At 35.6% G+C, this 15,974-nt stretch overlaps 1 protein-coding gene across 1 annotated transcript; it reads right to left on the bottom strand.

Annotated features, from left to right (window-relative positions):
- Positions 1–2,026: 2,026 nt before the first annotated feature.
- On the bottom strand, positions 2,027–3,389 carry LOC146937910 (serpin-ZX-like). The gene is made up of 2 exons (XM_085757809.1): positions 2,933–3,389; positions 2,027–2,845 (listed from the first exon to the last, which is right to left on the bottom strand). Exons 1-2 carry the CDS (start codon positions 3,326–3,328, stop codon positions 2,066–2,068), a joined length of 1,176 nt encoding a protein of 391 aa, XP_085613935.1. The 5' UTR covers positions 3,329–3,389; the 3' UTR covers positions 2,027–2,065.
- Between the last annotated feature and the right edge of the window lie 12,585 nt (positions 3,390–15,974).

Genomic DNA, 15,974 nt, shown 5'->3' with positions numbered 1-15,974 from the left:
ACAACTTAATTATGCTGCTGCCAACACATTCAACTGTTAATCACAGATAGTGACAACACAATTATACAATTGTCTTGGTACTCATCAGTATCTGTATCCCTCCTCTACCATTTGCTCCACTTGCATCCAATTTTCATTATCGCACGACTTATACAAGTGCAATATTTTTTTATGGATTATCAGGAAACTTCTAGACAACCCAATGTAATGGATTAACAAACCACTGTGAAAATTGAATAGTCATAATTTTTTTGCTTTCAACTTCAACCAGTTACATGTTGTTATTTTTATTTCTTCCAACACTTATTCTAACTACCTCTTTGTTTAGTTAAAATCATTATTAAGTTATTAAAGTGAATGTTATTGAATACTAATTGAATAAATCTTAGAATGTGAGGGATGATGTTTATAATAAAATTTCATGTTGATGCGAAAAAGAAGCGACTTTTATTTTAACTATTCTTTATGTCAGAGTTTTATTTCTTTTACATTGTTTTATTTGTTATTGTTAAGGACACAAAAAATCTGGTCCAAGCCAGTTTTAAAAGCAAAAGGAGCATAAGGAATATAGTTTGATGCTGATTTACTGGTGTATAGTGGTTGAAAATCTGTAAGATAAGCTCATTAAATAGCTTTCAATTTTGCTATTGTTTACTTTCATCAACATTCATTGCAGTGGTTAAGCATCAATAATCGATAATAATTAATACAGCACTGCTATATATCCCGAGAAAACCACTCGGAAAATTTCAAGAAGAGTACGTGTCACTATTTAAAGTCATTTGTAGAATACATGGGGCTGCTATAGTTAGGAATGTGGCGGAAAACATGGGCAGCTGGCCAATCAAAATGATGTCGGGATAAATTCGCTACAAATAATTCGCTGAAACTAGCATTATTCTAATTAATATTCCTAATGACACTATTGCAATTTACCAAATGATATACCTTACTAATTAGGTGTATATTATTTTCCCCAGTTGTTTAATGTTGTGTGTCTGATTTGCACAAACAATATATTGTTTGTTTCCTACGCTACAATTTGAAGATAATGACAAAATGTTTCACATATTACTCAAATAATATGAAGCAAGAGCAGACACACACAAATACCGGATATTGTTACGTCGACACCGATAATAATTTGAAAAAGAAAAAAAAAATCTCAATGTAATCACATGTCTTTGTATTGTGTCAGTTTCAGAAACCGGACATGCCTTCGATCAAAAGTCTTGGTTTCATAGCTCAAATATTCATTAAAGATGAATAAATAAATAAGTGCAAGTAGGAGGTTTATGGTACATTCTCTATCTAAACTCTGTTACAATTTTGAAACTATTTGTGAATTATACTATGTTGGCTGTTCCATAGAAAATGGGCATTCCTGTGATGGCTCTTCCATTATTGGCTGTTCCATAAGAGTCCTTGTTTGTGATGTGAAGCTTTTCGAAGATTTGCTCCTCTTACGTTATGTTTCATCAAATCAGAGGAGGGGTTCGGTAGCTCAGCTGGTATGAGCTAGAGGTTAAGGAGTTGGAGGTACGAGTTTAAATCCAGACGAATGATTAAATATTAATCTAACAACTAACTACTAATATTTGTCATTAAAAAAGAGTGTAATCTCCTATTAAAACAAAAGCAGCTTAAGACATATGTGTTTACCCATTGTATTAGAATTATACACCTCAGAGTATTCTCAGCAACTTATAAATCATTTTAAATTCAGCAAAACTAACCAATTCAACAAAACTTACCACAAATTAATCAACATATTGATCCATTTCAGTTTTAAATAATCTTACAATGTGTGATTAAACCAAGCATCTAAGGAGTCTATTACAAATAAAAAATAATATAAATCTAAAACTCACTAGATATATAATTTAATCAAAATCAAAATTAACAAAAAAATTGTAATCAATCAATCAATAACCTTAGAACTTATCATTATCTAAATAAATTAGTCTCAAAAGCATAACAGTCTATGAGACAATCTTAATCCATTAGATCCACAAGTAGATCATATCTTATTGATGCGTAATCCATTGCAATTCTTGTATGGTAATTATGATCTACCAACAAGAGGATTGAGCACTTGGCCAACAAAGAGTATTGTACCAGACAAATCGTCTCTTATCAAAAACGTGAAAGGGTGGTCAGCTACAAAGTCTATTGGGGTCGGAATTGAAGTAGGACGAGCACATCCCGATAGTCCGGTTCTAGTGACTGCAGCAGCTTCAGTGCCTTTTTCATTTACTTCAATGAAAGACTTTTGAAATATGTTAGAAACCCAAATCGGAGAGTTCGCCATTTTTGTCAAACCTCCATCAGAGAAAGGTAAAACAACTCCTAACTCCTTTGACACATTAGAAAGTTCAAGTCCAGAATAAATTTTGAAACGTGGAATCCTGAAGTCACCCACTATCACTTCCTTACGTGGAAGTTTGTGTTTCAAAATCTCAGGTTTGGAAGCCACTTTCTCAATCAAAGCTAACAATCCATCTCTTGCATCGGGAAGAAAAAAGTACATAGAGAATTGACGAATATCGTTGCCTTTCTTATAAGGAAGACGAAGGATCTTAAAACCATCAAAAGCATTTATAAACTGCTTCTTTTTGCTAGTCATGAAGGGAACCTTGATTGAGCTGCCACCGAGAAGGTGAAAATCACGGTCTTTTGTTTTTGAAGCATCAAATGGTTGATGCCATGCTCCTTTAAAGTATAGTGCATTAGCAAAAACGAGCGTAGTTAAGCTATTAATTGACCCAGGTGAAAGAACATCACTAATACGTCCGTTTGTCTCTTTTTTAGCCCATACATTCACTTTTTTGACGGCTTCATCAGCCTTTACGACAGCAACAAATATAAAATTATATTAGAAAAAAAAAAGAATTTACTGTTCTAAAAAAAGAAGGAAAATATATATAGGTACCTTGTTTATGAAATCAAGTGATCTGAGAGTGGCAAAATAATTAGTATCAACAATTTCTTTGAAGGAAGGGTAAACAGAAAGGGATTTTTCAAACCAAACAGAGTTGACAAAAGACAACTGTGGACCACCATAGGGAGCAGCGTCGTCTAGCACAGAGGAAAAGAGGTGAGAGGATAAGGAGTTGAGATGGTCAATGGATTTTGATCCAAGGAAGGAGAGAAGCTGACGTTGTGTCGGACCCTCGGAACCGGCAGCTACTATGCTTAGCACAGTTTGGAGTGACAACGGCGAAAGCACGACATTCTTCTTCTTGAATTCTGTTTTTGATAGCAAATGTTTGGTGATGTTCATAGCATTCTTCGTTAAATTAGCGATTGATTCGCGGTGGTAACTCATTCTTCTTCTGGTTGTTTTTCAATTGTGAAAGTAGAGTGCTGCGGTTGAAATCCTCTGTGCTGTCAAGAAGAAGCGATTGAGACTATTGAAGACCTAAATATATCGTTCAATTGTGAGAGAGAGGTGTATTTAGACTTCTAGGGTTAGTTGTTTTTTTTTTGTTGATAATTCTAAGTTTAGATTTTCTTAGGGACTATCGGTATTTTTTTGTGTGAATAGTTTAGTTGTTACCTTTTGGCTAAAGTGCAACTTTGGCCCCTTATCTTTCAAAAAGTTGCGATTTTGGCCCCCTAACTTTGAAAACTACAATTTTGGCCCCCTAACTTTGAAAACTGCTGAGAAGGCGACACGTGTCCAAAAAAAAGGGCCATTTTGAAAAGATAAGGGGCCATAATCGCAACATTTAGAAAAGATAAGGGGTCAATAGACATATTTCCCTTAAGTTAGGGGGTTAAAAGAGCATATTTCCCTAAACATGGGGGACCAAAATTGTAGTTTTCATACTTAGGGGGCCAAAATCGCAACTTTTTGAAAGATAGGGGGCCAAAATTGCACTTTAGCCTTACCTTTTTTTTAGGGGAGTTTAGTTTAGTTTGTTACTTCTATACATACTACTACTAAAAATACAATATTTATTCTCAAATTAAAATTAAAATCTTCACCTGTAATTCTAGAAAATTTAGTTAAACATTTTGTCCCAATTTTTTTTCAAAAAAAAATTTTGTCCCAATTTTTTTCTTCAAATTAGATAATATAAAACAAACAATTAATTAAAATAAATGAATAAATATGTATAGAAAATACGGATAGGTCCTTTTAAAAAAATACGGATAGACAAGCATGCCAAGTACTAATAAAGAGATGTATAATTTGTCCTCGTCAGCTTAGCTCAGTTGGTATGGACAATGCATAATATATGCAAGGTCTGGGGTTCAAACCCCGTCCACCACAAAAAAAAATGTATAATTTGGTTTGGATGAGAATCCTTAAATGATTTTATTCTTGGTTTGGATGAGAATCCTTAAATGATTTTATTCTTAAATTCTTAAAAAATATATTAATTTTGATGATTCAGCATAAATATGTCTTTAAATATATTAATTTTGATGATTCAGCATTAATTTTGATGATTCAGCATAAATATGTCTTTGTTTAATCCTAGTTTTATCTGTAGTTATAAATATGATAAAAAAAAAAAAAAAAGAGGAACAGTGTCTTATTCAAACAAATATGAACAGTTTGCACTTTAAAAGGAGATATATGCTAAAAAGATTAAAACGAAAGGTTCTAATATAGGGTTAAACAAGTTTTTTCGTTAGTAAAAATCCAATTAATTTTGATTTTAGTCCATAAACTTAAAACCAAGATGCTTTTGTGCTCCAAATATTTTATGTTTCGGTTCAGAACTCTGATGCATAGTTTATGTTAAAGTTAATGTCAAAATTCGGACGCATTTATGTTCAAGATGTGTCCAAGTTATGTAGATCTTATGTTCAAGAAATGCTAAGGACATGTCAAAATTATATAAATTTGGGACCAAAAACAAAACAATAAAATTTTAAGAGGATGACTAGCCACGTTACTTAGAAAAGGATGCAGCGGGAGTTTTGAAATTATCTTGAACTTTGTTAGGTTGGTTCCTTGTTAACCCAACTTAACATTGGTAAAAAATAAAAAACAATAATTTCAAATAAATTCCTTAAGTCTTAAGGTTTTGTGTTTCCTGTAGGGAACCTTGTCTCAATCATACATACATGAATGAAAATAGTCGTGTTATGGCTATTGCCTTATTCATTTTTAGAGAATTTGTGTCTGCGCGTTTAAAGTTAAAATGCATTGAATAGCAAACCAAGATTAAAATTAAATTGAATTCACTGACTTGGTGAATAAAATTGTTGTTGCTTTTGTTATTTTAATTTCTAGACTGACTTTATCTACAAGCATCTTGAAGGATTTGGATGGTGTACTTTATCTAAATAAATTATCAATGTACATCTATTGTTATATGTTATTTATTTTTTTTTGACTCTGTTATCTGTTGTTCTGTCATAGTTACATATGTAAATATTAATAAATGGCTTCATTCAATCTATAAATCAGGTTTTAAATTCTTCTTCAATCTGCAGTTTACATTTGAGATTGACAATTGCATCACATCTCTCTTATTAACAGTGGAATTCTACCCCTGAATGTAATATTTTGGGTTCCAGTTTAATCGCTTCACAAAATGAGATTAAGACAATTAATCACTCTACATCCATTCCAAAGGTGAAGTCTCTTCCTTCTTTGCTTATGTTATAGAATCTGTTTTATTTGACAAGTTAGTTTCTATTTATTTGCAAATTTGATATATTATATGTTTTCAACTTAGATTTTGATGATACCTAATTCATTTTTCAGAATAGATTTTGTTTAGAAATCAAATCAACTCAGTTATGAAGTCTTCACTCATGAGGTTGATACGCCGAAGCAGTGGCAAGGAGAGCCAGAACCTAACAGTGGCTCACTCATGTAAGCTACAACTGGTTTTCCTTGTCGACGTACAAGGTTTTAATTTATAAATTTTAGCCCATTTGAATTCTCTGGTTTTTCTCCTTGTTGGAACAAAATGTGTTTAACAATGAACCATAAAGAGTTTTGATGATAACAAGGTATTAAAAATTGTAAATTGGACTAGCTAATATTTGTTCAAGTGTACAAGACCATAGTCAAAATTTTACATCATATAGAGGTTCTGAAGAACAAAAAGAGAGCTAAGGAATTAAGACAAGGAAGCTTGAAAGCATCTGAAGAAAAGTGCATCTGAACGCAAAAGTGCATCTGAAGACAAAAGTGCTCCTGAAGAATGATGACGTCATCAGAAGTTGAAGGTCATCAGAAGCTGAAGGTCATCAGAAGCGGATAGTTCAGAAGCAACTTCATCAGAAGTTGAAGCTCATCAGAAGCTGATTATCACCACAAGTTGAAGATTCAAGAATCAACACTTCAAAAGGTGTTTATTGGATTCGAAAACACTGCAGAAGACGAGTGGAAATTTACAACGGTCATTTTGGTGAAGATTTGAAGGCATTGGAAGCTTATCTTCAAAAAGCGTTGACATTGTACTTTGTACGAACTGTACAACCACCTTCTCCACTACTCTGTTTTGTGTCTACGCTACAGGACAAGAAAACAGCTCCAGAATAACAGCTATGCCAGCAAAGATGTTCCTTCGCAATGGGAATGGATTTCAAATTGGTTCTTCATATGACAACAACAAAATCAGGCAAAAGATCATTGGTGAAAGATCAAGCTTCAACAACGACTCTTTGATGTGCTGGCAATTTCACAATGTCTCTTTCACACCTCTATATAAAGGAGTGAAGACTTAGAGATTTGGTAATGCTAAACGAAAGACTCTCAACATTTTTACAAGTGCCAAACCTCTACTGAAATTGTTCTGCATTCACTTAGAATTTATGTGTCTCAAAGTCATATCTTAGAAATTCTTAAGTCTTAGAGTCTGTATCTGTTTTGTATTGTGAGCACCTCTGATTGTATATCAAGTGTTCAACCTTAAACAATTTTCTGTGTAATTTTGTTTAGTTAGAAGTCTCTTGCAGTTGTGCTTGAGCATAGAAGTCTCTTGATTGTGTTCTTGAGCATAGGAAGACTCTTTCAAAGTGTGCTTGAGCAAAGGAAGTCTCTTGCTGTGTGCTTGAGCAATTGTAATCTGATATTACATTTAGTGAAATCTCCTTGGAAGTGCAAGGGGAACTGGACTACTTCCGGATTGTGGAAGGAACCAATATAACTGCTTTGTGTCTTTCTTCTTCTCTCTCTCTCTCTCTCTCTCTGTTTTATTCCGCTGCGTTGAGATTCTGATTATCACTTCAGAAGCAGTATCACTTAGCTTCTGATCAGTGTGTTCAGTTTTTAGGAGAAACAAAGAATTTTCCAAAACACAATTCAACCCCCTTCTTGTGTTTTTCTCACCTTCAATTGGTATCTAGAGCCTTGGTCTGTTGTTCAACACTTAACCGTGCAACAGTAAAAGATCTGAGAAAAACATGGCTGGTCATATTCCTACTCCTACTCCTGGTCAAACTAGCTATAATAATGTCTCACATGATTATATATAGTGACAGTAAGAAATCCAGTGTTGGAAAGATTCCAAAGTTCAATGGGGATGCTGAAGAATTTTCTTGGTGGAAAACCAACTTCTATAGTTATATCATGAGTTTAGATGAAGAACTATGGGATATACTAGAAGATGGTGTTGGTGACATGGTTCTTGATGAAGAAGGAGCTTCTGTTGATAGAAAGAAACATACTCCTGAGTTGAAGAAACTCTACAAGAAGCATCATATTATCAGAGGAGCTCTTGTCACTTCTATTCCTAAAGCAGAGTACATGAAGATGAGTGACAAATCCACTGCTAAAGCTATGTTTGTTTCTCTCTGTTCAAACTATGAAGGCAGCAAGAAGGTCAAAGAAGCAAAGGCTCTCATGCTTGTACATCAGTATGAGTTATTCAAGATGAAGGATGATGAAACTATTAAGGAGATGTACTCAAGGTTTCAAACCTTAGTCTCTGGGCTACAAATCCTGAAGAAGAGTTATGTTGCTTCTGACCATGTGAGCAAGATACTCAGAAGCTTGCCTGCCAGATGGAGACCAAAAGTGACTGCCATTGAGGAAGCTAAAGATTTAAACACTTTAAGTGTCGAAGATCTTGTTAGTTCTCTCAAAGTTCATGAGTTAAGTCTTAATGAACATGAGTCTACTAAGAAGAGTAAATCCATAGCTCTTCCATCCAAAGGCAAGTCATCAAAAGCTCTCAAAGTAGTTGAATCCGAAGAAGAAGAACCATCTGGTTCAGATTCTGAAGAAGATGCTGCTGAGATGGCTATGATCTCTAGCAGACTCCAGAAGTTTCTAACCAAAAGGAGCAACTCCAGAAGCTCAAAGAAAGAAGATCAGAAGGGATGCTTCAACTGTAAGAAGCCTAGACACTTCATTGCTGAATGCCCTGATCTTCAGAAGGAGAAGTCAAAGGACAAGTCAAAGAAGTCAACATTCAAACCAAGCAAATTCAAGAAACAGATTAAGCAGAGTTTAATGGCAACCTGGGATGATTTAGGAAGTGAATCTGGATCTGATAAAGAGGAAGCTGATGAAGATGCAAAGGTAGCTGTTGGGTTAGTTGCTACAACAACTTCAGAAGCTGGATCAGAATCAGATTTTGAAGATGAAAAAGAGGTATATTCTAAAATTCCCAGAGATGAACTTGTTGAGTCACTTAAAGAACTTCTTACACATTTTGAAGTAAGAACCAATGAGTTGAAGGATTTAAAAGAAAAATATGTTGATTTGGTAAACAACAAAAATCAACTCTATTGGATCTGAAAGCTTCTGAACAAGGACTTAGGTGCTTTGACTTCATGTGTAAAACTTATGAAGATCAGCTCTGGTTCTTATGTCAGAAGCTACAAGAAAAGTGTAACGAAAAACCTTTAAGCAACCATGAAATTGCTTTTGAAGATTTTATCATATCTGGCATTGACAGAAGCAGAGTGGCTTCTATGATTTACAGCATTTACAGAAACAGTGGCAGAGGGATTGGTTTTTCAGGAGGGAAACCTAATGAAATTAGTCTCAAAGCATGTTGTGCATGCATCAAGGAAGGATTGAAAACCTTCTTTATACCTGAAGGTGCTGAGTTGGAAACTGTTGTTCATTCAGAACCTGAAGCTTCTAGCTCTAAGGCTAAGATTACTTCAAAGCCAAAGAACTTTAAGCCAAAGGCTATGATCAATCTGATGCCAAGACTTCAAAGATCAGGATCCTGAAAAGATCAGAACCTGTTCCTCAGAGTCTGGTGAAACCAAAATCTGAGATTCTGAAGTCTAAGTTTCAGAAGAAGACAGTTACTGCTTCTGAAGTACCAAAACCTAAGTGATGGTTAATCAGAAGCAACCCAACTCACAACACAAGGTACAAGAAGTGAAGAGTAAAGCCCCAAGTACTAACCTTCCAGGACCCATAGGACAATGGATACCTAAATCTAAAAATGTCAATGATGCAGGTATGTCTAAGAGCAGTGCCAAAGCAAAGATCATGGTACCTAGACAGCGGTTGCTCAAGACACATGACAGGAGAGAAGTCTAGTTTCCTCAGCCTAACAATGAAGGAAGGAGGAAGTGTGAAATTTGGAGGCAACCAGTCTGGCAAGATCATAGGTACAGGAACTATTGGTAATTCCTCTACCTCTATTAATAATGTATGGTTGGTAGATGGTCTTGAACATAACCTTTTGAGCATAAGTCAATTTTGTGATAATGGCTATGATGTGCTTTTTGAGAAAACCAACTGTACTGTAATCAACAAGGAAGACAAATCCATTGTGTTCAAGGGAAAGAGAGTTGACAATGTCTACAAAATCAATTTTTCTGAACTAGCTGACCAGAAGGTGATTTGCCTTCTGTCAGTGAATGATAAGAAATGGATGTGGCACAGAAGGTTGGGACATGCTAACTGGAGGTTAATATCTAAGCTTAGTAAGTTACAACTTGTCAAAGGCCTACCAGACATTGACTATCATTCAGATGCATTATGTGGTGCATGTCGGAGAGGGAAAATTGTGAAATTATCTTTTAAAACCAAAGACATTGTTTCAACCTCCAGACCCTTAGAACTACTCCATATTGATTTATTTGGACCAGTCAGTACTGCATCCTTATATGGAAGTAAATATGGATTAGTCATTGTTGATGATTATAGCAGATGGACTTGGGTAAAAATCCTGAAGAGTAAAGATGTTGCTTGTGATGTATTCAGTAGTTTCTGCACTCAAATACAATCTAAAAAAGAATCAAAGATTTTGAAAGTCAGAAGTGATCATGGTGGAGAATTTGTAAATGAGCCATTTGAAGCTTTTTGTGAAAAACATGGACTTGTCCATGAATTCTCTTCTCCTAGAACTCCACAACAAAATGGGGTTGTAGAAAGGAAGAATAGAACTTTACAAGAAAAGGCCAGAACCATGATCCATGAAAACAATTTACCAAAACATTTTTGGGCAAAATCAGTGAATACAACATGTTATGTCCAGAACAGGATCTATATCAGACCTATCTTGGAGAAAACAGCATATGAACTCTTTAAAGGAAGGAGACCCAATATCTCTTACTTTCATCAATTTGGATGTACATGTTACATTATGAATAACAAGCTCTACCTAAAGAAATTTGACGCCAAGGCCCAAAGAGGAATCTTCTTAGGTTACTCTGAAAGGTCGAAGGCATACAGAATGTATAATTCAGAGACACTCTGTGTTGAAGAATCTATGCACGTTAAATTTGATGACAAAGTGCTTGAAGATAAAAATTCAAAGCAAGGTGAAAGTTTTGCAAGGATACAGGTTCCTGAAGTTACTCCAGAACCTGATCAGATGGCTGAATCTGAAGATAGTCCAGAAGCTGAACCCACATCAGAAGCGCAAGATGAAGTTGCTTCTGATGAAGCACAAGATGGCTCACATCAAGCAGATCCTCCCAGAAACACCTTCAAGCATAAGTCTTCACATCCTGAGGAGCTGATCATTGGAAACAAAGTTAATCCAAGAAGAACAAGATCATACTTCAGACAAGAAGATTCAATGATTAGACTGATCTCAATGATTGAACCTACAGCAGTTGATGAAGCACTTTCAGATGATGGATGGATCTTAGCTATGCAAGAAGAGTTGAATCAATTTCAAAGAAATGATGTGTGGGATCTGGTACCCAAACCTCAGCACGAGAACATTATTGGAACAAAATGGGTATTCAGAAACAAGTTGAATGAGCAAGGAGAAGTAACAAGAAACAAAGCAAGACTTGTTGCACAAGGTTACAGTCAACAAAAAGGCATTGATTATACTGAAACATTTCCTCCAGTTGCAAGACTGGAAGCAATCAGGTTACTTCTGTCCAATGCAGTTAATCATGGCATAATATTATATCAGATGGATGTCAAGAGTGCATTTCTTAATGGTGTCATTGAATAAGAAGTGTATGTCAAGCAACCTCCTGGATTTGAGGATATTAAATATCCTGACCATGTTTTTAAACTGAAGAAATCACTATATGGCTTGAAACAAGCTCCCAGAGCTTGGTATGATAGACTAAGTAATTTCTTAATAAAAAATGATTTTAAAAGAGGACAGGTTGACACTACACTCTTCAGAAGGACTCTTGAGAAAGATATTCTTGTTGTGCAAATTTATGTTGATGATATAATATTTGGTTCTACTAATGCATCTCTTTGCAAGGAATTCTCTAAGTTAATGCAGGATGAATTTGAAATGAGCATGATGGGAGAGCTGAAGTTCTTTCTTGGCATTCAAACCAATCAATGCAAAGATGGAGTTTATGTTCATCAATCAAAGTATACAAAGGAGCTTCTGAAGAAGTTCAAGCTTGAAGATTGTAAAGTGATGAACACTCCAATGCATCCTACATGCACCTTAAGCAAAGAAGATGAAGGAGCTAAAGTAGATCAGAAGCTGTACAAAGGTATGATTGGTTCTTTGTTATACCTCATTTCATCTAGGCCATATATTTTATTCAGTGTATGCTTGTGTGCAAGATTCCAATCAGATCCTAGAGAATCTCATATGACTGCTGTCAAGAGAATCTTCAGGTATTTGAAAGGAATAACTAATCTTGGACTCCTTTATAGGAAATCGTTAGGTTATAAGCTAATTGAATAATGTGATGCTGATTATGCTGGTGATAGGTGTCGCGTCATTTTTCGGAGATCAAGGCTATTTGATTAGCTTATTGACTCACTAATTATTTCACGACTTTGAAAAAAATTTATTTAAATTGGGGGTCCGGGGGTTGGTTACATAAAGGGAAGGTGTTAGCACCCTTTATGTCCGTAGTACTCTACGGGAACCTTTTAGTTTTATTTAAATAATGTGCTATAACTTGCTTATTTTGAAAAAAAAAGAATTTTAAGTGATTAAAAAAAAAGGAGGACCTAATTATCTACATTTTATTGATTTGGAAGGACAAAGTCCTCTGCCTCCGTACCCGTGAGGGATCAAAACCTCGTAGTTCGGGGTTATAAACTGACGTTTGATTGGTTGTGTGTTTTTTATTAGTTTGAAAAAAAAGGTTTTAAAATGGAAAAGCCAAATGGCAAAATGAATTTGTTTGTGTTTTTTTATATTAAAGAAAAATGACTTAAAATAAAGTTAAGTTGATTGATATTTGATTAAGAAAATAAAATGAAAAAAAAGACATCACTTGATTTAAGATCAAGGTTTATTTAGAAAATGTTTTTGTGTTTTTGAACTATTTGCATGTTTTTTGTTGTTTTTTTGAAAAAATTGATTAAACTAAAATTGAATCTAACGGAGCAAGAAAATAAAGCGTAGGTGTTACGGTGGTGTTGGACCACCACAACGACCTTTGACCTAAACTAGCAAGAGAGATAAAGGCATACACACACGCACGCACCCATGCACCTAAACTATTACAAAAAAACCTATTAATACATTCTACGGTCTGCGATATAAATAAATAAATTACATTTAAACCTATTTTTTACATTCTAAGCATGTGCGAAAAAGAAAGCATAAGTGAATTACATAAAAGCCTAGTTACATTCTAAATTATATGCAATGAACTACAAACTAAATTAACTAAATTAAAATGTGAAATACTAAAAATAAACTAAAATGCATGAGTTACTTACATTTAAGCCTAATATACAATCTAATGATTCAAAAAAAATGCTAATAAAATAAGATGTGAAAGAATAAACTAAAATAATATATGATGCAATGAAATAGACTGTAATAAAACATAGAAACGCATGAAAAAAGAAAGAAAATAAATATGATAAAAAGATAGAAATGAAAAGAGTGAAAAATGAATGCAAGGGGAGGTGAATGATTTAAAATGGGGGTGCAGTGATCAAAAAACAGTCTGGGCATAAAACAGATACTGGGTGTTGGGTCGGACCCTGGGTGGATCGGTTCACTACCTGGAGCGGGTCATGGGCTAGAGGGGTTCGAAACAGGGGTCGTCTGATCGATCAGACGGTCTGAAATCGATCAGGAGAGGAGCTTCAAGGGCTGTTAGATTAAAACAAACACACAAGAGGCGAGGGTGCATGGCAAAACCATACACCCACGCGCACCAAAGCAGAACAGCATATATAAAGGTTGTAAGCCTTCATTTCTTCATTTTTTACAAAACGTTCTCTCTCTTCTCTCAATCTAGAGGACAACGTTCTCTTTTCTTCCTATGTTCTTCTCCGACGAGGAGAAAGGGTTGTCGGAGGTGGCAGCACGGCGGAGCTGCCGCTTTAAACTCTTTTTATTTTATATTTTTTAGTGTTTCCAATCCCTTCTCCTACTCTATTCTCAAATCAAAACAGCACCAACACCTAATAGATAGGCCTAGATCGATAATCAGTAATGAAAAGGAAAAAGAAATACCCTTTTTGTGTTGTCTTCTGGTCCGACTTTGAAGCGGCTTTGTGATACGGATTAGCGGCCCTGGTTGTTGCTTGCGGCGGCGATGGGGGCCTGTGTCTTGGCCGTTGTTTGTGCGGTTTACGTGAGGCTTGCGATGTTCGAATACGACGGCGTCGATGCAGCTGTTGTTATCGATTTGTGCTTTGAAACTGTATGTTTCGTATGGATTTGCAGCGGTGTGATCAGACCGTGTTAACGAACTGTGAAGGCTTGAGACGAGATTTTGAGATGTTGGGTTACGGTTGTGAGAGTTTTGATGCGGCTTCGTGTAGTTTGGATTTGAATATCAGTAGCGTGTTGTGGGTTGTAGCGTGCCACGGTTCTACGGGTTGGATTGAGTGGTGGCACGTGATGTGTGAAACGATTGTTGTTTGGGTGTTTGGATTTGATTCGTGTGAATGGTGTTGGGGCGTGATGCAATTGCTTGTGCTGTTTTTGTGTTAAGAATTGGCTTCTTGTGCGTGATTTGGAAGTGTGTAACTGTGCAGGTTTTGGTTGATCAATTCCCCCCTCTTGTGTTTCTGCAGATTCTATTTATAGGGATTGGACCAGGGTTTTGGGTTTGTTGAAAGATACAGAAACATTGTGGCTTAGGTTTGTTACTAGAAGCAAGAATTATGTGCCTTGGAGAGGAATGAAAGGAGGCAGCTGTTGAATGAAGATGAGGATGAACAAGAGGAGCGCGTGACGTGCTTGAGATGAACTTGGACCTCTTTTTGGACTTAGTAAATAAATAAAAAAAATATACAAATAAAAAAAATAGAAATAAACAAAGGATAAATACATACATAATTTTGATGTTATCACCTAATAAGTAAAAATAAAAAGAAAATAACACTTGGATTTAAAAAGAAAAATAGCAAAAGAATTAAAAGAAATAATGACTACTATATTTTTTAAAAAAACTAAAACTTAAATTAATTAATTAATAAAAGGAAAAAAATTTAAAAAACAAATTAAAAGATGGAAATAATAATTAAAAAAAGAAAGAGGAATTGGCCCGACTCGGAACAAAAATATGAGGTATTTTAAAATACCTCTTTGCCGAAATTTTCACCGAAATGTTTGGGACTGATCAGGGTCAGGTGACGCGTGTCAGTGGGACCTTAGGTCAAAAATTGGGGTATGACAGATGCCCCTATTTAAGTTTCTTCGTCCGGAGATTTGAAGATGAAATCTTTAATTCGATCGGACCGAAGAGACTTAAATACAAAGTACACCAATTTTGGACCTAAGATGCTATGAATGATTGTGAAATGCTTGTATGAATGCAGGACGACAAAGTTGACTTTGACTGAGACGAGAAACAACGACGGGATACCCAAATTTGTTGAAGAATGGGATCCGACTCCGCTAGGGGAATGTAGTTTCACTGGGGAAAAGATTTCCTACTACCGTATTGGTTTGGAATGATAGCTTTAATGAAGACAGAACTTTTTAGCGATATCACTTGAACAGCTAAACTGGGGATGACACTGAAGAAAATAAAATGTGATTCCAGACTGAAACATGACGAAAGGTAGACTCAAGCTGTCCGTTGTTTAGGACTTGCCACTTGAAACAAGATAAAGGTAGACTCAAGCTGTCCGTTGTTTAGGACTTGCCACTTGAAACAAGATAAAGGATAGACTCAAGATGTCCGTTGTTTAGGACTTGCCACTTGAAACGAGATAAAACGTAGACTCAAGCTGTCCGTTGTTTAGGACTTGCCACTTGAAACAAGATAAAAGATAGACTCAAGTTGTCCGTTGTTTAGGACTTGCCACTTGAAACAAGATAAAGATAAACTCAAGCTGTCCGTTGTTTAGGACTGGCAGCTTGAAACAAGATAAACATTTGTGAGAATCCACTCGGCTTTTGCGAGAATCCACTCGGCTTTTGATAAAAGTTTGCCAGAATCCACTGGGCTTTTGCGAGAATCCACTCGGCTTTTGCGAGAATCCACTCGGCTTTTGATAAAAGTTTGCCAGAATCCACTGGGCTTTTGCGAGAATCCACTCGCCTTTGATAAAAGTTTGCCAGAATCCACTGGGCTTTTTGCGAGAATCCACTCGGCTTTTGATAAAAGTTTTCCAGAATCCACTGGGCTTTTTGCGAAAATCCACTCGGCTTTTGATAAAATTTTGCCTGAAT

This window comes from Medicago sativa, chromosome 3 (genome assembly GCF_051527215.1).
Source record: "Medicago sativa cultivar Bolivia chromosome 3, Bolivia_mono, whole genome shotgun sequence".
Taxonomy (NCBI): domain Eukaryota; kingdom Viridiplantae; phylum Streptophyta; class Magnoliopsida; order Fabales; family Fabaceae; genus Medicago; species Medicago sativa.
Note: the sequence above shows the minus strand (reverse complement) of the source record. Positions and strands in the feature narration are given on the sequence as shown.

Coding starts and splice junctions, on each gene's coding strand:
- LOC146937910 (XM_085757809.1), bottom strand. CDS start 3,328: ATGAGTTACCACCGCGAATCAATCGCTAATTTAACGAAGAATGCTATG. Junction 2,846..2,932: donor CACTTGATTTCATAAACAAG/GTACCTATATAT, acceptor GCTGTCGTAAAG/GCTGATGAAGCCGTCAAAAA.